This window comes from Myotis daubentonii, chromosome 18, assembly GCF_963259705.1.
Source record: "Myotis daubentonii chromosome 18, mMyoDau2.1, whole genome shotgun sequence".
In the NCBI taxonomy this organism is placed as follows: Eukaryota; Metazoa; Chordata; class Mammalia; order Chiroptera; family Vespertilionidae; genus Myotis; species Myotis daubentonii.
Window position 1 is genome coordinate 28,273,437 of NC_081857.1, and position 21,747 is coordinate 28,295,183.

The 21,747-nt window shown below is 55.4% G+C and overlaps 1 protein-coding gene across 6 annotated transcripts in view; it reads left to right on the forward strand.

The window, feature by feature from the left end:
- Positions 1-1,545: 1,545 nt before the first annotated feature.
- The window catches only part of MEF2D (myocyte enhancer factor 2D), a 33,918-nt gene continuing 13,716 nt past the window's right edge, over positions 1,546-21,747 (forward strand). Inside the window, exons 1-4 of one of the 6 annotated variants that reach the window (XM_059673853.1) lie at positions 1,546-1,887; positions 18,212-18,403; positions 19,003-19,206; positions 20,890-21,024. In XM_059673853.1, coding sequence (XP_059529836.1) covers positions 18,350-18,403; positions 19,003-19,206; positions 20,890-21,024 — 393 coding nt within the window. In that variant the 5' untranslated portion in view covers positions 1,546-1,887; positions 18,212-18,349. Of the gene's footprint in view, positions 1,888-2,445; positions 2,575-13,361; positions 13,381-18,211; positions 18,404-19,002; positions 19,207-20,695; positions 20,834-20,889; positions 21,025-21,747 lie in introns of those variants that run through there. The other 5 variants (XM_059673855.1, XM_059673850.1, XM_059673854.1 and 2 more) reach the window with 5 other exon arrangements.

Here is a 21,747-nt window from a genome sequence, read left to right on the forward strand (position 1 = left end):
ACATGGGCATATGCTCCATCCTTGACCGGAATCGCACTTGAGACCCTTAAGTCTGCAGGCCAATGCTCTATCCACTGAGCCAAACCAGCTAGGGCAAGCCTCCAAACCTTTTTGCAGAGCAATTCTACTGAGCTGGTCTCGTTTGAGACTTGCATGTGATAATGGGTCTAAAGGGGTCTTTGCAGTCCAGCCCTGGAGTTATTATAATGCAGCATGAAATACTGTTCTAACCAATCTACTTGTGTGAACTAATTTAATCGTCACGCCAAATTTATGACTTAGGTACTATTACCACCATCTCCAATTTTACCCATGAGGTACAGGACAGTTAAGGAATGTGCCTCTGTTCACAATTAATAAATGGCGGACTAAGGCTTTGAACCAAGACAGCTTGACTATTTCCAAGTTGATGCTTCCAGTCACTGTGACATGCTGCCTCTCTCTGTACATGCTAGTCTTTTCAGCACTTAACCCAGAATCCGGTTTTTGTCCAGTAAATCGAACCCCGCCAGATAGAAATCAGGGTGTATGAAGAACTGAGTGCCCTTCTGTTCTGCAAGGTTCTTTGAGATCTAAGTCAGATTCCATCATTTCCTCAAGCTCCGGTAAAAAGCAGAACTTAGACGTAACAGAGATGCTGGAGAGGAAGTCTGGCTGGGATGGCACCCACACTCCTGTTGTAGGGCATGTAAAGATTCACCACACCCTGGAGCAACCAGGAATTTTTATTTATTTTATTTTATTTAAAGAGCTACTGCTGCCTCTTTAATAAGAAACTTCTGGGCGTTTCCTGTCCTGTGGGGAAATTAGGGTCCCGCCCCTTTAAATTGCCCCCCTTGGCTGTAAGTGCTCCGTGGCCACAGTCACTGGGGATTAGGTCACCCAAGAACTATGAGCTGTCGCTTTAAATTGCTGGGCGTCTGCCGAGCAGGCCCCGGCAGGGAAGGGGTCTGTCACAGGTAGAGGGAGCAAACGAGCTCCCTAAGTAACCCCCAGAAATGAATGTGTCCCTTTAAGTGAGCTTGGGCACACAGTAAGCGGGGGAGATGGAATCTTTCCTTCACTTAACGTCTACCCTCAATTTATCTATTTAGACTCCCACCTCCCAACTCTCCTGGGGCTTGGGGGGGAGCTGTCGAGTAGCGTGTGTGCCTATGAGTGTGCGCACAGCGCACAGAGCCTCCCGGAAAAGGACCTCCTGAAGCGCATGGTAGCAGCAGCGCTAGGCGGCGGTCCCGCGAGCTCCGAGGGGCCACCTCGACCGCGCCGATCCCTTTAAAGGCCTCTGGGTCTCGCCTCCCCACTTCGCCTCGCTCTGTCCCGCCCTCCCTCCCGGCCGGCGGAGGGATCTGCCGCTCTTGGTGCTACAGCCTAGCTTGGTCAAGCCGAGGGGCGGGGGCTGACCCGGCCCGGCCCCGCGGGCCAAGGGAAGCGAGGGGCGGGGCCGCGCCCTCGGTCCCGCCCCTGCTCTGGCCCCGCCCACTAGACACCACAAGTCCCTCTCATTGGCCCCCCGCCTGTCCATCACCACTGTTTCCCCACCCCTCAAGCTAGGCTGAGCAGTGCCTACGTCGGCCTTGACTCCCAGGGGCTGGAGGAGTTACCTTTGGAGCCCGAAAGGAGGAAGGAAGCAAAATATCAACACAGCGGAGGCGAGTCGGGTATTCGGCCCCGGTCCCCCGCCTGTCCGCCGCCCGCCTGCCCGCCCCCCACGCCCACGACGGGGGTCCAGGCCCCTCGGCGCCGCCCAGAGCCCGCGTGGACGCCAGCCTCATTTATTATTCCCCCGCCCGGAGCTGCGGCTTCCCGGTGTTAAAGATACCCCGGACTAGAAGCGAGAGCTACCCCTTCTCAGCCGTGACACCCCCCTTTTCCCCAGCGGGACCGGTGAGTAGAGAAAAATAATGTGCCTGTCGCTTTAAGAGGCCCCCTCCCCCACTCCGTCTTGGGGTTGAGGTGGAGGGTGGTCCCGACTGTCCCCCTGAAGGGGTGGGATAGGGTGGCCGCCTGGGCCGGGAGAAACTCGCGGAGCGGGCTGTGTTTTCGTGTGGCGTTGGTGGGAGATGACATGGGGGACTGTTTGTGTTCGGGAGTCGGCTGTGGGGGACAAGTGGGGCGGTCTGGGGGGTCGGGGTGGGGGCGGGCGGCTGGAGGCGCGCCTGTCGGTCGGTGTCCGGGGGTCCCGGGGGCCCCCGAGTGGTCTGGGAAGGGAGGCCATCCTCAGAGGGGCCCTCCGGTGACAGCCGGGAGCGACTGACATTTTAACAGCCGGCCCCCCCCCCTCCCTCCTCGCGCCGCCTGTTCCCTCCTCCTTGGCCCGAAATGGTGCAGAAGGGGGCCTGGGAGGGCGGCGGGAGGGTGGGGGCGGGGGGAGCCGCAGCTGTTTGGGAAGCGGGGGAGGGAGGAGGGATGTTGTTCAGATGACACCGGGGTGGTGGGTTGGGGTGTGTGAGCGTGTGTCCGGGCCCGGGTTTGCCGGGTGCCTATGGAGTTGGGACGCGGAGTCACCACGGAGGCGGACGCGCACGATCCTTCCTTGGGACCTCCTAGCCCGCTTCCGAGACCTCTGCTCCGGTTCGTCATCAGCCCCAGCTGGAGAACCCCTGGCCAGAAGTTTGCAGCTGTGCAACATCTGGGCAGGAGTGCTCCCGTCTCTCCATCGATGGCCAGCTGATCTGGGCTCAGAGTGGGGGTCTAGGGAATGGGGTGGAGGCTTTTGGGGAGGGAGGGCCAAGGAGACGAAGATGCATCTAGTCTCTCCTTTCCAGGGCCAGCCCCCATCCTGTGAGGTCTTACAGAGATGGGGGAAGGGCCTCCCTTCCCCAGGGATTTGGGCTGCCCTCCTCGGAGCCTCTTGAGGTCTCCCCTGGGAGGAGGGCTCCTGGGTGTGAGCAGTCTTGGAGCCACTGAGTAGCTTATCCCAGGTTTGTCCTGAGTGGGAAGCTCTCTGTAAGTCCCCTTAAGTAGTGCATTGTGGATGGGTTGGGGGAGGGTACAGTGAGTGGATCCTGTGTCCCCTACCCTGTGTCCAGCCTCCCTTTTAAGGTTTCCTTATGGGCCTCGTTTTCGGGGGTGGGGTAGTTGGAGGGTGGCCCTCCCCTCCCCATCCCCTCAATGGGTCTCCCAGGCATTTCAGGTGCCAGCCTTGACTATGGGAAATTTGCCATCTGGGGCAGTGACCTTGGGCTGCTCTGGCCTGGAGATAGGAGGGGAGCACAAGATGGAGTGTTTTGAAGTTCGGGAGCTGTCCACCTCCTACTCCCCTCCAAACCCCCAGCAGGGAAATCTCAGTGGTCCAGGAGAACATCAAAAAGGCACATGTCATTGTTCACACATGTCCACCCGCCTGTGGCCAAGGGTCACACCCGCTCCAGGTCTCAGCCTTTCTGTTCCAGCTCCCAGGGCTGCCTGGGAATGGATTTCCTTCCTGTGGTTTCCCAGTGTCGGGCAGGAGGTGGGGGTGGGATGGGATCTGTGTGAGATGGCTGCGGACCCGTTCCTATGAAGTGATTGGGGGACACTGGAGCTTATCTATAGCTCTTTCCTCACTTGCCTCAGCACAGGTATTTGGACTCTCGGGTCTCAGTAGTCACATTCTCATTGTAACTTCCCTGTCCCCAACACACCTGGTGTGTGTAACCAAGATCACACAGCAAATCTATGTCAGAACTTTAGTCCAACTGCCACTCTTTCAGGCATGGATGGCTTCACTGTAGGAAGAGACCATAGGAAGGAAGACACAATTATTGTTCTTGGAGGCCCTGGTCCAGAGAGAGAAAGAAGCAGGACCCAGTCAGAGAGCATCATAATCCTTGTGTTGGATTGGGGGGTGGGGGGTATGGGAGGCTGGGCTAGAGCTTCTGTGTGCTGTACCCAAGGCCTGGAACCGAGTGATGGAAGGATGGTGGGTGCTGTCCATTGCTCACCCCACTCTGTACCTGCTGCCTTGCACTGGAGGGGCCTGGGCTTCCCAGCTCTGCCTCTCTTGGCTACTGGATCCTCTCATCATCTGGGAGATGTAATAGTCTTTCTGGCTGCTGTTATATAATCTCTCTCCAGCAGGTTTTTCTTTAAAAAAAAAAAAATTCTTCACTGAGTCTTTCTTGGGAGGTGTGATGGGGGGAAAGGTGGCGAGTAGACTCGCAGGTGGGAGACTGGAAGACCAGTAGCAAGGGTGGGGGGCTTAGACCCTCTTTGATTGTTATCTAGCCCCTCCCACCCTCCTCCTCTGACTGTGCCCTGGGGTGGTGTCTTTTGCTGTGGGTGTTCCTGGTCCTCTGCTCATCCTGTCAATCTCCTGGGCAGCTGGGTCCCCTGCCCTCTCTGGTTGGCACTGGGTCCGGAATCTCAGTGCTTACCGTGGTGCTGGCCTGGTGTGGGTGGGCCGTGTCAGACACTTTTCCACCCATTTCTGTATCTCTGTGGGGACAATGGGGTCAGGGACAAATGGTTTTACCATTTTTCTAGTTGTATTTGGAGCCAGGCCCCCTGCTTCTCTGCCCCTCTAGTCCAGAGGGTGGTGGCCTTACTGGAGAAGATGAGTCAGTGAGGTGGGTGATAGAGGTCTCCACCTCTTGGCCACAAGTCAGAGTTGGGGTTCACCTGGGTCCCGTCAGTGAGTATGAGGATGAGATGTCCTAGAACCCATCCCCGGGGGTTAGATTCTGGCCTTGTGGCACTGGTGGCAGGTTCTCCCCACCCCTGGAGACATGGCTGGAACCCTCCAGGCTTTCTGAGGCCAACTGGTTTGAGGCATTGCCTCCCTTTTACAGGGAAGGAGGAGATGGCGGTGGGGCCAGCATAACCTCAGCATCACTGTAATCACTGGTGGCTTTTATGGGCCAGTCATGGGGTCGGAGTCCGGCCAACTGTCTGTCCTTCTGTCCCAGTTTGGTGACTTACTCATGGGGGGAGGAGGAGGTGGCTGCGTCCTGGAGGCTGGACACCTTGCTGTGTTGTGGTTGATGTTGCCCTGTCTGTCCACACTCGCAGCAGGCAGAATGGAACTTAGACCTAAGGAAGAACTCCTAGTTGTTGGAGAGACAGCGGCTCTTAACGTGGCCTGGGAAAAGGGACCCTAAAGCACTTTCTTCTTCAGTAGTTCTTGGTGGCTCTGCGGAAAGGCCTTGAACTTTGGCCTAGTGGGAATGGTGCAGTTTGGCTCCTGGAATATTTATTTTCATTTCTCTCCCCCCGCCTGGGGCTGCAAGCGTTCTGAGGGGCATTTGTCCTGGAGCTATGGGATGGCGAGCTTGTGGACCCCTTTCCTCTAGCTGGGGGGCTGGGTGGAGGGTCTGTGCAGACTGATATGCCCAGACGCACCTGGCAGGTCCACAGCATTTAGTGGCACACAGGCATGAAGGTGCGCAGTGCATACACGTGGGTGTGTAGCACCCACGGAGCAGCTGCCGCCCTGTAGGGGGTGGGGGTTGTGAATGGCAAAGATGATTAAAGGATTGGAGACTGGGGATATGGGGGGGGGGGGCGGAGAACTGGAGGTAAGGAGATGAAGGGCATACAAGAACTCAGAAGAGAGAAGGGCTGACTGGAGCATGAGGGATGGAGGTTAGACTACAAATGGGCAGACCTAGAGCATGGCTTGTGAGTTGTGGAGCCCTGGCTGACTTCCATCACTGCCCCTTACATCCCTCCTCTCCCCCATGTATCCCTCTCTGAGGCCCTGGCTTAGCCTGTCTGTGACCCTCACACTGCTTGTGTGTCCTTGGATAAGTGAGCTTTCCAGATATATGGAGCTTCACCTTGTCTTGTGGTGACCAGAGCACCTGGGTGTTTTGGTGGTTTGTCACTGGTTTCTGTTGCCCTCCCCATTCATTCTGTGAGCCCTTCCACTCTGTTGTAGCAAGGTTGTATCTGAGCCCTCAGGCATTTGGGGCAGATTCCTGGCTTGGGTAATCTCCAAGGCCCTTGGAGGCCCTTCGCATCTGATTTTTCCTTTCCTGAGGCTGTGGCCACAACCTTCCCTTCCTGGGAGCCTAGCCATGCTTCTGGCCAGGCATGGAGACAGGGGGATGCATTCATGGACTCTGCACAGGACCCTGGGAGTCTGGAAGGGGGGTGGGGTGGGGCAAGGGGGGTGGCTGTCTGATCTCTCTCTTTTGCTGTAGGCTGGGAGGGGAGGGACTTGTCTGGAGCTCTGGCCTGTTGCTGGCCACACCCAGGTGGGACCATATTTACTCATTTAAACTCACCCTCCCAGGAGGCTCTGGGCTCTAGCCTGGTCACTGACCTTGGCTTGGTGCCTCTGGCTGGGTGCTCCGGCCACTCCCTAGGAGTTGGGCCGACCAGGGACGCATATAGAGAAGGAGCTTTCTTTGCCCCTGGTCAAGAGCTTCACCCCACTCGCCCTAGTTTCCAATATACCTTTGGAGACCAAAAAGCTAACACTTGTTAGGTGCTTGGGGACTGGAGGAATGAAACTTCCGTTGGTTTTATCCCCGTGTGCCAGGGCCTGTGCTGGGCATGGAAACATATGAAGACTTGCTTATTTCTCTCCACAATTGTTTTTCATAGTTAGGGAGACTGCGTCAGAGGTTTCAGTGACTTGCTCAAGCTTTCCCAGTGAGGAGGGTTGAGGGCTTTTGTCTGAGTGTCACGGGAAGGGGTTCTGCCCTGAGGGAGGGCAGAGGAATGGGCGGCCAAGGGAGACCCTGGAGAAGGAGGAGGATGTGCTGAAGGGAAGAGCGGGCCGAGTAGGATTCCCTGGCGGAGGGCAGAGGATTAGCTTGGTGGCTAGTGGAGAGAAGGTGCTTTGTTTCCTGAGAAGGTGTTGTCTTCTGATTGAGTGCCACAGAGAGAGCCCCAGAGCCGGGACTTAGAAAGTAGGCGTATCCTTTTCTCCAGACATCGGGTTCGCCTGGCCGAGGACTTGCCCGCTAAGGCACCTACCCAGAATGTGGGGTGGGAGCCGGCGGTGTCCCAGGTAGGGACTTGGTGTATGTGTGTAGGGAGCAGGTGAGCAACTGAAGAGGCCCCGAGGGGACCAACAGGCCCAGGGCTTAGTCCGACCCTGGGGTGGGCTTGGGGAGCTGAGTGCTCCCCAGCCAGTTGTCTGCGGATCTCAGAACCCTTCCACACTTGGCCCCATGAGCTTTCCAAATCCCTCTAGATTCATGTTCTTGATTTCCCTGCTCCCATCCCGCCAACAAATACTTGGGTTGAGGGTTGGGAGAACAAGAAATAAGAGAGAGCTCAACCCCTTCCCTCAGGGAAAACCTACTGTGGTGGGATGTGTGCGGGGAGTAGAGGGGTTGGTCTCTCTTCACGGAGTCTTCCCACTGCAGTTGAACGAAGTAACTGGAAGCAATGGGATGGGGCAGATGACCTCGAACCTTGAGTTTTTTCCTTTAAAGCATGCATATGTTATGTATTTGGTGAGGGATAATGGTTGGGGGTAGACCAGGAGAAAGGGCTGATTTTGAAAAGGTGCTTCAGGCCTTTCCATTTACATCTCTTTTGACCTTTGATCCCCTTTTCTCCAGCCCCCACAGCTGCCTGCCTCTCTGCTGACTCCCCTATGCATATGCTGTGGCAGGCCCCTGGGGCCCCTGCTGACTGGGTGGGAACAGGTGTCTGGGACCGGCTGCTCTCTCTTGTCTTGCCCACCTGTCAGCCCAGGGGATGGGGAGCTGATGGGGAGGGGAGGGGAGGAACCTCTTGGCCCCCTCACCTGCTCCCTGGGGTGGGGCCCTGGTTATGTAGTGCAGCAGAAGGACTGAGAATAGATCACAGACAGGACTTCCCACTTAGAGGAAGGGTAGCTCCAGATCATAGCAGTGGCAGAGAACCTTGGTAGGCAAGGGTCCTTGCTGGCAGAAATCAGAGGGGTCTTTGCACATGTCTTTATGAAAAAGGGAGAAGCTGGGTATTGGTGAGGCACATGAATTTGCATAGCTGTGTGCAGGTCCGCTCCCCAGTCCCCCGCCTTCCTGGGCCCCCCTCCATCTGGCTGGGCATCTTAGCCTCACCTGGCACCTTTCCTGAAAGCAGCAAGCTAATCCTGTAAGAGCCGCCTGGCTGGCCTTCTCAGCAGGCCCACGCAGCTGTGCTGCCTCCCTCCCTTGCCAGGGGCTTAGAGGACTGTCCTTCCGAGTCAGAAGGAGACCCAGGCGCCTCCCTGAGTGGCCCCTTTAAATCCTCTATGGCTTCCCAGGGTCATGATTTCTCTAGGAGGATTTGCTTTCCCTGATTGGATTGGCCTCTTTCGGGCCCCCTGTCTGTAACTGTAGGTGGACACATCACGCTCATCCTCCACCTTTTATCAGAATTGCTGCTGTCCAGTCTGAGGGACCAGGCCTCAGAGCCCCTCCCCTCTCTGCTTGCTCTCACTGTCCCAGCAATGGGGCCCTGACTCTTCTTCATCTGCTTCAGTCAGAGGAGCCCTGCCCTGGTTCTGTGGGTGGGAAGAAAGGATCTCACAGCCTTAAATAAGGGGACCAACCACTGCCCTGGAAGAGTGCTCCTCTGAGACTGTCTCCTTGCTGCCTGCTTTTCTCCACGTTTTCCTCTTCAGCCTGCTCTTCCTTTGGCCAGGGGCCCACACTCCATAGTCACCCCCCTGCCCTCATTTCCATGGGAAGTCCCTCCCCTGGTCTAACCAACAGCCCATCCGCTGCAAAGGCAGGCAGCCAGACCCAGCACTGGTATCACTATGCTCACCCCAACGGCTCTCAGGCTGACCCGCCCCCCAAGGTCCCAGCTGTCACTTTCACTTCTGTCTCCTGAGACCCCAGAGGGAAGTTGGGTGGGGAGGTGGAAGGTGACACACTAACCGTCCCAACTGCCCCCACCTCTCCTCATCTGAGGCTCAGGATGGCCTGGGTCCTGTCTGCCAGTCTTGTTTAGATGACTGGAATGCAGTGCAAGGGTTGGCTCTAGTGAGCGGGATAGTGGTTAGATAGCAGGAAGGGCTTCCCAGGATTGGAGACCACTGATGGACTTCATTGTTTTAGAGGGTATGGCTGAAAGTGTAGATACTATAACTGGACAAGCAGAGGTCAGTTTGACCTCTTCCAGCTCCCATTGGTTGGAATGTCATGCCAGGACCTTCATGCCCTCCAGGTGTTACCAGCTGTCCATGCTTGGTTAGGTGGCTCCTAACTAAGCAAATTTGAGCCCTCGAGACTACTTAGAGGCAAAAACTCTGCTCTGGAAAGTCCTCTCGGTGGTCTGGCGTCTCTCTTGCTTGCTGTACTAGCTATTTCCTCTCGTTTGGCACTCTTGGGAATGGATTTTTAAAACAGGGATAGAAGTAGAAGTTTACCACCCACCTCATCCTCCTGCTGTCCAGCCTCTGCACCAAGGAGAATGGAGCTTTTTACCTGGGGAGCCAGCATCCTTCATCTCATGAATCTTTTCACATTCCTCAGGCTTCCCTGTTTGCTAATTCCTCATAACTACACCTCCCCTGCCCCTCCCCCCGCCATCCCTACCTTGACAGGGACCTGGACAAGACTGGAGGACCCCAGTTGGCTGAGAGCTGTAGACAGTACAGGGAAGCGGGGTTATTTATCAATTCATGAATGCTTTCGGGGGGAGAAAGATGGGGCTGGAGGCCTGAGGTACCAGGAACTCCACTTGGGGTCCCTAAGTGCCTAGTTTTGCTGGGTGGCCCAGGACCTGGAATGAAAAGTTGAATTTGATAGAATAGGTCCGAGACACTAGCAAATCCCCATGCAAATGAGAGGTAGTGAGTCATTACTGATCGGCCTGCTGGAGTAGAGCATGAAGCAAGACTCAGGCCTGGATTCCAGAATTGGCTCCACTAATGACCATGACCTTCAGCCAGTCACTATTCAGTACCCAGAAGCAGGACCCAAACCCTGGTTCGGACAGGTATACCAGGTGTGTGAGGGGATTGGGATGACTGAAGTTGCCCCCAGGACCTTGTGTGCCTCAGCTGGCACCTGCCCTGGCAGACCATGAGCCTCTGTGAACCCTTGGCCATCTATTGTGGGGGTTACTGTTCAGAAAGCACCCTCTTTAGCCCCCTCCTTACCCTTTTCTGGCCTCCATATTGCTCTTCCCTCTTTAAAAAAATTTTTTTAAAAATTGATTTCAGAGAGAAAGGGAGAGGGAGAGAGAGTCAGAAATATCAATGATGAAAGAGAATCAAATATCAATGATGATAGGCTGCCTCCTGCCTGCCCCCTACTGGGGATCGAGCCCACAACCTGGGCATGTGCCCTTGACTGGAATTGAACCCGGGACTCTAGTCCACAGGCCTACGCTCTGTCCACTGAGCCAAACCTGCTAGGGCTGCTCTTCCCTCTTAAGCTGGAGAACAATGGACCCAACCAGGCTATCTCTGCTGTTCCCTCTCCATGGAATTACAGTCCTGACTTTTCTTCCTTTTGGGCCTCTCAGAAGAGCACAGGCCTGAATGTTCAGGCTGGAAGGGCACGTGGACAACCTAGTCCACTCCACCCATCCATTGCACTGACCAGTGGGTGAGGCCTGGAGGGAGCAGTGACTTAATTCAGGATCACACAGTACACAGTGACTTAGGGCCAAAGCAGGGACTAGAATTCGGTCCAGAGCCCCCATATTTCCCTGGGATGCCGCCGCCCTACCCTTTTCCACAAGATTCAATCTCCTGTTGCTCCCAGATTCTTACTGAGATCAGGCTGGGTGGCTCCGGGAACTTGCAGGGGTTTGGGGGAGGTTCATAGGAACCAGCCCAGAGGCCACCAGGCAAAGACCTGAGCTGGGGTGGGAGGTGCTGGCGCCGGGGCGGCAGGCTGGCTGCTGCCTCCATAGGGAGACATACAACCCCACAGCTGCCGCAGGAAGGATGAGAGCTAGACTACAGGAAGGACAAGCTAGGGTGGGGAAGCAGTGGAGGAGGCTCAGGAGACAGACCCTCACTGGAGCGGCATCTCCTGGGCAGAGAACAGGATGACCCCATCCCAGGAGATTTGCCCAGGAGAAGGCTGGAAGCCTAGGGTGGGGCCAGGGAGAGTTGTCCAGCGGAAACCCTCCAGAGGGAGGGCTTTCAGCCTTGCTCCCACACTGGCCGCTCCTCCTGGCAAGTCAGTTCCTGTCCCTTAAACTGAGGCTGTAATGCCCTGCCTCCATTTGCATTCCTAGGGTGCCTGGGATCTGAGACCACCTCTACCGCAGGTCCAGCTTCCCTGGACTGGTCCTTCCCCCTTCCCCCAGCCGGCAGCCCGCCCCCAGGTCCCTTGTGGGTGAGTTAAAATTAGCTCAGTGCCCAGGCTAAAAATAGCCCCTGCCCAACCCTGAGGCTGCTGGGCTGGGGGAGGGGAGTTCCCGAGGGAGGGGAAGATGGTGGGAACCGGGTTTGGGTAGTGAGCCTGCCAAACTGAACTCTGAAGGGAGGAGGATCAGGGGTAGGGGCCTGCTTGTGCCTTTGAGAGCAGATCATATAGAACTCTGGGGTGAACGCAAAGAGACTGCCACGTGGGAAAGGATGGGGGGACAGAAAGGAGCCAGGAGTAGTGGGTGGGGAACCGGCAGGGGTGGGGGAATGGGTGGGTAGGGAGGTGGGGGTGGGGTGAGAATTGGGCTTCCAGGAGGGGCCCTGCCTTTGCTCAGACTTGGGGAGAGGTAACGCCCCTAGTTCAGGACCAGTACAGTGTTTGTGAAGAAAAGGCTCCCTGTCCAGGGCCTCAGCTCCTGGTGCTTGGGGGCCGTCACTGGGTTCACCTTCCTACCCACCTTCCAGAGCTCCTCCTCATGTGCCTCTGCTTACAGGGAAGCAGTCGCAGCCTGTGGTTCGGAGAGGACTGGGAAGGCTGTGAGCCCTGGGCCGGGGTGGGAATGGAGGTGGTACCCAGGGACTGAGAGTGCCCTTGGGCCTGGCGCTCACCTCTGCTCACTCTCAGGACCTGCCTGCCCTCAAGGTTGGGCATAATCCAAAGCCTCAGGGGCAGAAGTGCTCCTTCCAGCAGGGGAGGGGGATGTGGGTCCCATGCAGGCCCCCAAGGGCCCTTTTGCCCCTCCCCGCCCTTGCCCATGGGGGACCTGCCCTTCTCTTGTCTGTCTCTTGGCTGGACTGCAAGTTTTCAGAGCAGGGATGGTGTCCTGTTGAATTATGCCTACACGCCAGGCCTGACATCAGGGTCTTGTCTCCTGTCTACCCACTTATCTCTGCACCTTCCCCTCTGTCTGCTCCTGCCTCTCGCCCTCTCCTATAGCCCTCTCCTTGTCTGCCTCTGCACCACCCTCAGCCTTCTTTGTGGCCTCTCTGCTTCTTCTGTCTCCTTCCCTACAACTGTGTGTCTGTCCCCCTCTGTGTCTGCCTCACCCAGGCCTCCTCCCTCATTAGTGAGCAGGCTGCTTGAGGCCCCCTGACTGTGGGGGTGATGGGTAGATTGGATTGCCACCCCCTCCCCCAGCTCCTGCTGCTTATTTCATGCCCTGCAGCCCAGCCACAGGGAAGGGGCGGGAGGAGGGATGACAGCTGTCTCCAGCGCCTCCTACCTTCCCCTTCAGTCCACAGCCTGCCGCCCTGGGCAGCCTAGGAGGGAGGGATGAAAGGCCCACGTAATGAGAACTGCCTTTCTCACTGTGTGGAAGAGCAGGGTTGAAGCCATATTGCTCTGTGACAGGGGCTGCTCACTCAGCCTCTCTGGGCATATTTCCCCATTTGACCAGTGCTGGTGTGGCACTGCTGAAAGCAGGTGCCTTGCATTTTCTCGGAGCCTGTGGGACAGAGGACAGATCTGGGTGGAAGGATGTGAGAGAAGGGGAGGCAGGTACTCCCCTGACACTAGCCATTGGAAGGCACTTCCTTCGGTAGCTCCCCGGGAAGGGCAGTCCTGCTGCAACTGTGCCCCAGGAGACAGCCCTGACCGCTCCCCTGCCCCCATAGGCCCCAGGCCATCCTCACACAGGAACTGAGATAGCATCATTCTGAAACCCCCGAGAATAGTTTGAATATTGCTCAGGTACCAGGAGGTGTTACATTGGAGGAGGCTGAGGCCTGCTACTTCTCCCATATCCCCTCCAAACCAAGACCCCCTTTAGGGTACACTTTGCATATTATCTGTACCTCATTAGCATGTTAATGTAACCCACGTGTTCCTACTGGATCTGTAGCTCAGCTTGGAAAAATGGCTCCGTGGGATCCTTCTGGATCTCCCAAGTCTCAGGTCCCCTCGGCCCCTCCCCCTTGCCCAGAATGTTGTCAGATGAGCCTCCCACCCTGCGTCTTCTCTGCTCTCCATTTACAAAGGCTTCTCTGCAGCCCAGCTGCCATCGTTCCTCCCTCTTTGCTCCTTCCGTCTCCAGGGCAGAGTGGACCTCACTCCCCACGCTGAGGAGGTCCACTCTGCCCCATCCTGTCCTGCCAGCACTGCCCCAGAGGGTGAATCAGAAGCAGCTGGAGACCTCCAAAGGGTACTTTTGGTGACACAGATGCTGTCAGCCAAAGAGGTCATAGCTGTGGCCTGAGGTCAGGATTGGGCAGGCCCTGGGGCCATCAAAGCAAGAAGGCCATCCTAGCTACTCCCCCCACCCCCTCCTATCTCCATGGCAGCCCTAAGCCCTCCCAAGCCTTGGGCTCCAGGAGAAGTAGCCCAAAGCCAGTTCTTCTGGGAGGGCTTCCTAGAGGAGGAGCAGGTGGGAAAGGAAAGAGGAATGGGGCCAGGGCAGGCCAGGGAGAAAAGGCTCACATCTGGAGAACAGATGCCAAGGCCTCTGGCTCCTGGAAGTTGGTTAGGTAATTAGGTAGACTGCTAATTAAGGAGGTCCAGGTGTTCATTAAAATGTCGCTAATTGGGTAGGAGGGAAGCTTGGACAGGATAGGCCTCTATACCTTGGATAGGGTCAGTTTAGGGTCCTCTGTGCCCATTTCGGCCCCTGCCACCCCTCTTCCAAAGTCAGGGGTGAGTTCATGTTCTTGTCCCAGAGCTTTCTAAGACTCTGCAACAATGTAGAATGGAGAGCAGAGAGGAAAGAGGTTGGTACTGACTGAGCCTGCTGTGTGGGAGGGCTCCTGGTTAGATAGGAGGACGGACTGCCCAAGGTAGGGGTATCGCTCCTCTGGCAGTGGAGGGGCCATGGGGAAGGGGCCTTGACAACATGGAATTCTAAAAAGTGCTTTGGGCTCCTGGTGGGGATAGGTGTTGCCCTCCTGATTTCCCTGTCAGAGGGTGTTGGTGGGTCTCTGTGGCTTCCCTGTCTTCTCAGCCCTGATCCCTCTCACATCCTAGCTCCCCCAGCATGAGGCGGGGGTGGGGGGGGCGGTGTAGGAGATCAGCCAGGGAGCTGGTTGCCAGGCGACAGTTGCCTAAGCAACCCCATCCTCTCTATCTCCATGTGCTCAGGGCTGCTCCTTAGAAGACTTTAGAGTCTCACCCTCTATACCAGCCAACCCAGGGGTGGAGAGGGTTGAGGACTAGAGTGGCAGAGGTGGTCGGAAGGTAGATGGTTTCCACACGGACAAGCTTCAGGTGCAGCTGGGAGAGGAAGGCTAGCTGGTCCTGACTGAAAGCAGGACTGATTGAAAGACCACAGAAGGACTTCTCACCGGGCCACAAAGATGAAACAATCCTTTCTTCCTTTCAACAGATATTTCCTGAGCTTCTCCTTTCAGGGGATAGAGTGGTGAAAAAGACAAATGTGGTTCCTGCCCTCATGAAGCTTGAGTCTCATAAATGAGCCAGGCATTAAGTAGAAGCACGGAATTATAATAATTTAGAGCAGCGGTCGCCAACCGGTGGTCCATGGACCACTGGTGGTCCTTGAGGTCTGAAAGGTTGGTGACCGCTGATTTAGAGTCATGATAAGTGCTAGAAAGAAAAGAACAAGTTGGCCTGGGAGCAAACAAACAATTGGGGGAACCAAAGGAGTGAGGTTGGCTTGCAGTAATGGCTTTTCTGAGTGTCATGAGCGCTAAGAATGTGTTCTCTCCCAACTCGGAGGAAGACATAGTATTGGCCATACGTTGACAGAGGTTACATCTCAGCAAGAATTTGCTTGTGAACAAAGGGTGGTGAGAAGGAGATACAGTAAAATGGGAGGGGAAGGGCAGTGAGATGCTATAAGCCAGAGGAATGCTGGAGTGACTGCATTTACCATCCTGGATTGGGGTCTCCAAAGCAGGCCAGAGAATCCTTTTTAAAAGCCCTCTCCTTAGCCCCACTCTCCTACCTTCAGTGTGCCCCCCTCACCTCCCCTGCCAAGCTCTAGAAAATGCAGCCTTCGGATTGCACTGGGAGGCAGGGGAGCCGAAATCCTTGAGTTGGAGACTTTGTAGCAGGGGTTTGCAGAGATTGGGGTTACAGGCAAGGAATGGTGAGGGGATAGAGCAGTTCTAGGTCCAGGTATCTGCTGGGCCACTCAGGGTTGGCTGGGCTTGTCTTGGGGTTGTCCTAGGGCCCTTATGAGGGCCACAGTGGGAGGCCCAGGCCCCATGGAGTAGGTTGAGAACAAGGAAGAGGGGACCAGAGAGGGGTAGGGGGTCCTTCCAGGGGTGGGAAGGGAATTCCATTGCTTTCTGAAGATACAGACGGAATAGAAGCTCTCTTTCCAGCTGGTCTAGGGAAGGCCTGAGGGACAGTCCTGGTGATGGGAAAGAGTGGAGAGGGGTATTCTTGGCTCCTCCCAAGTGCACAGATTCCCTGCCTGCCCTCCCCATGCCAAAATGCTGAGGCTGAGCTACAGACCCTATTGTGGAACATTGACCATGGTTGAGTGGAGCTAAAAAAGGCTCAGCCATTGGAAACGTGGGTGGGGGGAATGGGTTCCTAATTACAGGTGTCTATCAAACACCTCTCCCCACCTCCCTTGACTTTGCAGTGGGGTCTCTGATAGGGGTGCTGTGGAAGGGAAATTCTGGAGGAAAGTGCTGGGTTTCTATGGTCTGGACTCCTCTCAGGACCCAGTCAGAGAGGCTTTAGAAAGCATGACTCCCACCCTAGCTGGTTTGGCTCAGTGGATAGAACGGTGGCCTGTGGACTGAAGGGTCCCAAGTTCGATTCCAGTCAAGGGCACATGCCAGGGTTGCAGGCTCAATCCCCAGTAGGGGGGTGTGCAGGAGGCAGCCGATCAATGATTCTCTCTCATCATTGATGTTTCTATCTCTCTCCCTCTCCCTTCCTCTCTGAAATCAATAAAAAAAAAAATATTTTTTAAAAAAGGAAAAGAAAGCATGAGTCCCATGCTCACTGCGCCCTCCACCATCTCTGATGCAAAGACTCCTGAAATCAAAGAGCTGGAGGGACCCTGGGATTAATTCATGCCTCTAGCCCCCCAGGGCTCACCCAGCCTGTTGGGGCGCTGCCCACACACCTGAAAGCATGCACCTTTTCAGGCTCAGGCTGAGCGCTCATTCCTATGTCCCCTCCCATCCCAAGGTATTTCCAGGATTGTATGGTACAGGGGCTCCATTTCCCATTCTGGCTCTGGAATTGGAGCTGTTCAACCAATGGGCCATGACGGTTTATACCAACAGATGTACTGAGACAGACTCCCGCCTGGTGCCTGCATCCCCAGGCTTTCAGCAGTCTCCTATGGGTACATCAGTAGGCTCTGTATTTTCACTTTGTGCTTCAAGGTGAACAAGGTTGGGAAGCACTATTTAGACTGAACTTGGGTTCTAGACTCGGCCCATTCCTTTAGAGTAGGAGTCAGCAAACTGTGGCCCATTCATGTTCGTATAAATCTAGTTTCGTTAGAACACAGCCACACTCATTCATCTGTGTGTTGTCTACAGCTGCTTTCATGCTACAATGGCAGTGTAGGCCTGCAAAGTCTGAAATATTTATTATCTGGCCCCTCACAGAAAAAAATTGCCAACCCCTGGTCTAGAGGGGTGATTTGTTTGTTTGTTTGTTGGTTTATAGCAACAAAACCCTTCAAAAAATTATAGGTTTAGGCCCACTGAGTGAAATGGACTGGTGTGGAAGTATTTGAAGAGATAGGGGGTCTGCAGCCCCAGCCCCACTCTGGAATACCAGGCTCCAGGCTTCATGAGCTGGGTGTGAGGATCTCTGCTCTAGACTTGCTCTGGTATGTTCTTTGTTGTTTTTTTTAAGATTTTATTTTATTTATTTATTTTTTAAATATATTTTATTGATTTTTTACAGAGAGAAAGGGAGAGAGATAGAGAGTTAGAAACATCGATGAGAGAGAAACATCGATCAGCTGCCTCCTGCACATCTCCTACTGGGGATGTGCCCGCAACCCAGGTACATGCCCTTGACCGGAATCGAACCTGGGACCTTTCAGTCCGCAGGCCGACGCTCTATCCGCTGAGCCAAACCGGTTTTGGCATTTTTTAAGATTTTAAAATAAATTATATATATTTTTTAAAATTAGTTTTTCTTGATTTGAGAGAGAGGAAGGGAGAGGGAGAAACATCGGTGATGAGAGAAAATCATTGACCGGCTGCCTCCTGCACGCCCCAGCCCCCTTCCCTCCCCCAGGATCGAGCCTGCAACCCAAGCATATACCTTGACTGGGAATCGAACTGTGACCTCCTGGTTCATGGGTCAACACTCAACCACTGAGCCACACCAGCTAGGCTAAATTAATTTTTAGAGAGAAAGGGAGAGAGAGAAACATAAATGAGAGAGCAAAACATCAATTGGCTGCCTCCTACACGCCCCCTACTGGGGATCGAGCCTGCAGCCCATTCATGTGCCTTGGTTGGGAATTGAACCAGCAACCTTTAGGTGCATGGGATGATGCCCAACCAACTGAGCCACACTGGCCAGGACTCTGGTATGTTCTTGGTACAGGGATGCAGAATCACTCCCATTGTGGCACCAGGTAAACTGTGCCAGCTGCATGGACTTGGCAGGTGTTCACTCAACACGTTCTCTGCACGAAGCTCCAGCACAAGAGCCAGTGTTCTAGGCCAGAGGGACCGCTGGTGAGCCCAAGTGTCTCTACTCTGAGAGAAGGAAGTGGCTGAGATGTTCTCTAAGACCCAGACCCTTAGAAGCCAGGGAGCTCCATGTACTCCATCTGACCTGGAACCTGAGGGCAGCAGTGATGGCATGGAAAGGGCCTGGACCAGAGTCCTGGGCTCTGAGTGTGAGGTCCAGCTTGTGCCTGGCTGTGGCATGCTGTCCACTCGGGTTGCCACCCTGTCCTCACTTTGAAGATGAGGCTCAGACACTGACAGCCTCTCCCAAAGGTGCTGTGGACCTGGCCTGTGTGCCCAAGGAGCAGGGCTGAGGATTGCTAGGACTGACGTCTTGTCATGACCTTCCCCTCCCAGGAGGCTGTGCAGAAGGTGTCCTGCAGACCATGAACTGAGCACTGGTCCCAGACCGTTCATGAGCACAGTGTGAGGTGTGCCGAGACCTGCCACCCAGTGATCCCCTCCCCTCCCTAGCACTGAGGATCCTCAGAGAAGATGGGGAGGAAAAAGATTCAGATCCAGCGAATCACCGATGAGCGGAACCGACAGGTGAGGAGGTCCTAGGGCCACACAGTGTGGATGAGGGCAGGGAGCTGGCCTCTGCCTCTGTTCCTTACAGCCACTCCAAGAGGGCTTCCTGGAGGAAGGGGTCTCTGAAGGCTATTATGAAAGGGGAAGGACTGAGTTGGGAAAAAGAGGAGCCCCCACCTCCTTGCAGCTGTTAGAATCCTGTGTCCCAGAACACCTGCTGCTGATGCAACCATACAAACCTGTGCCCAGGAGCCATATGCCCTGGGCATGCCCCCTTTCCCAAGATGAATCCGTCCCTCTTCCTGCCCCAGGGGAAAAGCCAGGAAGTCCTTCTGTTCTCCTTCCTTGACCTCATTATAGTTCCCAGAACAGATGTGGAGGTCGGTGCATCTGAATCCTCTGCCTTCAGTGAGTTAGCTGTGGGCTATGTCGTGGCCATGTGTTGGCAGAGGGGTGCTGGCCTGTTTCTTCCTCAGGCCAGGGGCTCCTGAAAAGAGAGCGTTGTCACCCTGAGGTGGGGGCTCCCAAGAAGGGGCTGTGTCCAGCTGCCTGTAGGTGGGGACTCCTGGGCAGGCCTTGACTGAGCCAGACCTGGCTGCCCACCCACCCACCTGCAGGTGACATTCACCAAGCGGAAGTTCGGGCTCATGAAGAAGGCGTATGAGCTAAGTGTGTTATGCGACTGCGAGATCGCGCTCATCATCTTCAACCACTCCAACAAGCTGTTCCAGTACGCCAGCACCGACATGGACAAGGTGCTGCTCAAGTACACAGAGTACAACGAGCCGCACGAGAGCCGCACCAATGCTGACATCATCGAGGTGGGCCCACGCACCGGACCCCGCCCACCCCTGCCTGCCACCCAACATCACGTGCCCATGCAGCACGCACCCACGGGCCCGGCCTGCCTGTGCATGCGCAGGTGTACACCTGCCCTCATAGCTCCTCACCCGTGTGCACCAACATATAAACCCACGTCCTCTCACACAAACCCTAGGCTGAAGAGGAAGGAGGGGCAGTGAGTACATGTCAGGTGTGGCTGCCCACCCAGCCCACTCCCACTGCAGCCCTCAGAGTCTTTCTGCTTGTCTGTCAGGCATGACATGACCGCTCCTCCATCTTTTCTCAAGTTCTCTCTCTCGGTGTCTGTCTGTCCCTCTTCTCTAGCTTTTGGTCTGCTACTGCATCCGACTCTACCTTTGTCTCCCTCTTTGTTTTTGTCTCTCCTGCTGTCTCTGTCCCTTTTTGGGTCCCATAGCCCTACGTTCTGTTTCAAAGAGGGCTGCCATTGTGAACTGTTGAGAGACAGGGGCTTTGGGGTCCGGTTCTGGCCTTTACTGGCCACATGACCTTGGCAGAGGGGTTGGCCTCCCAGAGCTTTGATGCTCATCCACCGCCACGAAATGGGGCCAGTGCCTGCTTTGAAGGGTGTTGTGGGAATTGAATGAGACGGTCCAGTTCTTGCTCCTCACACAAGGTATTCATGCCTTGGGCATATGAACTTGTGTCAATGGAGAAGGATGCCTGGGAAGGCACAGGCCTGCCTTCCTGTAGTGAGACTTTAACTCAGAGATTTGGAGGAAATTCCCTTATTTTTATATTAGAGAAAACAGATTTCCTCAGGACTAGAATGTAAAATCTGCATTCATTTTAAAGACAAAACAAGTATCTATGAAGATGTTTTGATCCTTGAGAGGGCAGCTTTGAGGTGTACTCCAGACCCACCAGGTATGTCCTTACTTTATGGCCACATGTGAGAAGCTCTGACCTTGGGCAAGGGCAGCACATGGGGTGGTACAAGGAGCTCAGTCAAAGCTAGTTCCTCTGTTTGCCTTTCTCTCTCTTCTCTCTCTACCTCTCTGTCTCATTTCTATTTCTCTCTCCTCCATCTTCTAAGCAGAGCCCAGGGATCGAGCTAGGCAAAGCCAGCCCTGATGACCTTCCCCTGGGGAACGCTCCGTGCCTTTGTGCAGAGCTGGTCATGGGTGGTAAGGCAGCGGCTGGCCAGAGCACCATCCCCCCAACCCCCAGAGCCCTCCCCACCTATCACCTTCGAGGCACATGTCTCTGCACCACGTGCATTCTCTGGGCTGTGCCCACCTTCCATGTGACCCCTGCATGCTGATGCCTCCCCACCAGCCGCATCTTCACACAGTGCCCCAGAGGGAGGGTGGCACTGAGGGATGGGGCTGGGGAGTTGCTGGGACCCCTGAGGAAGGAGGTTGGAGAACAGTTAAGGGCTGAAAGAACTCCAGAGAGATGGGTGTGGGAGGACCCTCACCTCTGCTGACAGTAGCGGTGCGGTTACAGACCCTGAGGAAGAAGGGCTTCAACGGCTGCGACAGCCCTGAGCCGGACGGGGAGGACTCGCTGGAACAGAGCCCCCTGCTGGAGGACAAGTACCGGCGCGCCAGCGAGGAGCTCGACGGGCTCTTCCGGCGCTATGGGGTGAGCCCCACTCACTCTCTCTCTGTTGGCCCCCCTTCCGGCCCCTTCCCCCCCAGGCGCTGCACAAGAAGCACAGGGAATGTGAGAGCCCCGAGGTGGACGAGGTGTTTGCCCTGACCCCCCAGACGGAGGAGAAATATAAAAAGATAGACGAGGAGTTTGATAAAATGATGCAGAGTTATAGACTGGCCGTGAGTAGTAGCATGGAGGAGAGCCTCCCTGTGGTGCATGGTGTGGCTTTGCGCCCCGCCCGCCCTGGCCCTCTGCTGCCTCTGATGGATGTTCTGCTCTGAGCCATGCTGGGGCTATTGGTGATTCCTAAGGAACCTCTGACCTTGGTTGTGATAAACCTGTGACCCTCGCTGAGCCTCACTTGGAGCATAAGCCAGAGAGGCCTGGACTGTCCCCCTCACCGCAAGAAATGTGTAGATGACATGAGATCCTTAGATGACAGGAATGAAGACAATGTGCTATTGTCTGGATCTTTTGCGGGGAAAGGCCCCCTTGGGCCTGCCCTGACACCCCAGGCTCAGATGCTTAGTAGCATTGTTTAGGGAAGTCAGAGGCTGCTAAAGGGAAAGGCAGTGAGGTGGGGTGAGCACCTACAGTAGGCCAGTGGATGAGAGACTGCAAGTGAAATGATACCCGGACCCATGAGCAGGCCTGTAACAGCTGTGTGTGTGAGTTTGGGTCTGTACTCAGGGCCTCTAACCTGCTCCCTGTGTGTCCTGCCTGGCTGAGGACTAACCCACCTCTACTAGGGGGTTCTAGGTGTCCCTGGTCCTGTCTGTAGTGAGCAGAGCCTTGTTCTCGTTCTCTGGGCCAGAACTGGATCCCAGAGCAGTCCCACCAATGCACTTCCTTGGTGGGAGTGGCAGGCAGGACTCCAAAAGGGCCCAAGGCAGAGAGATGGA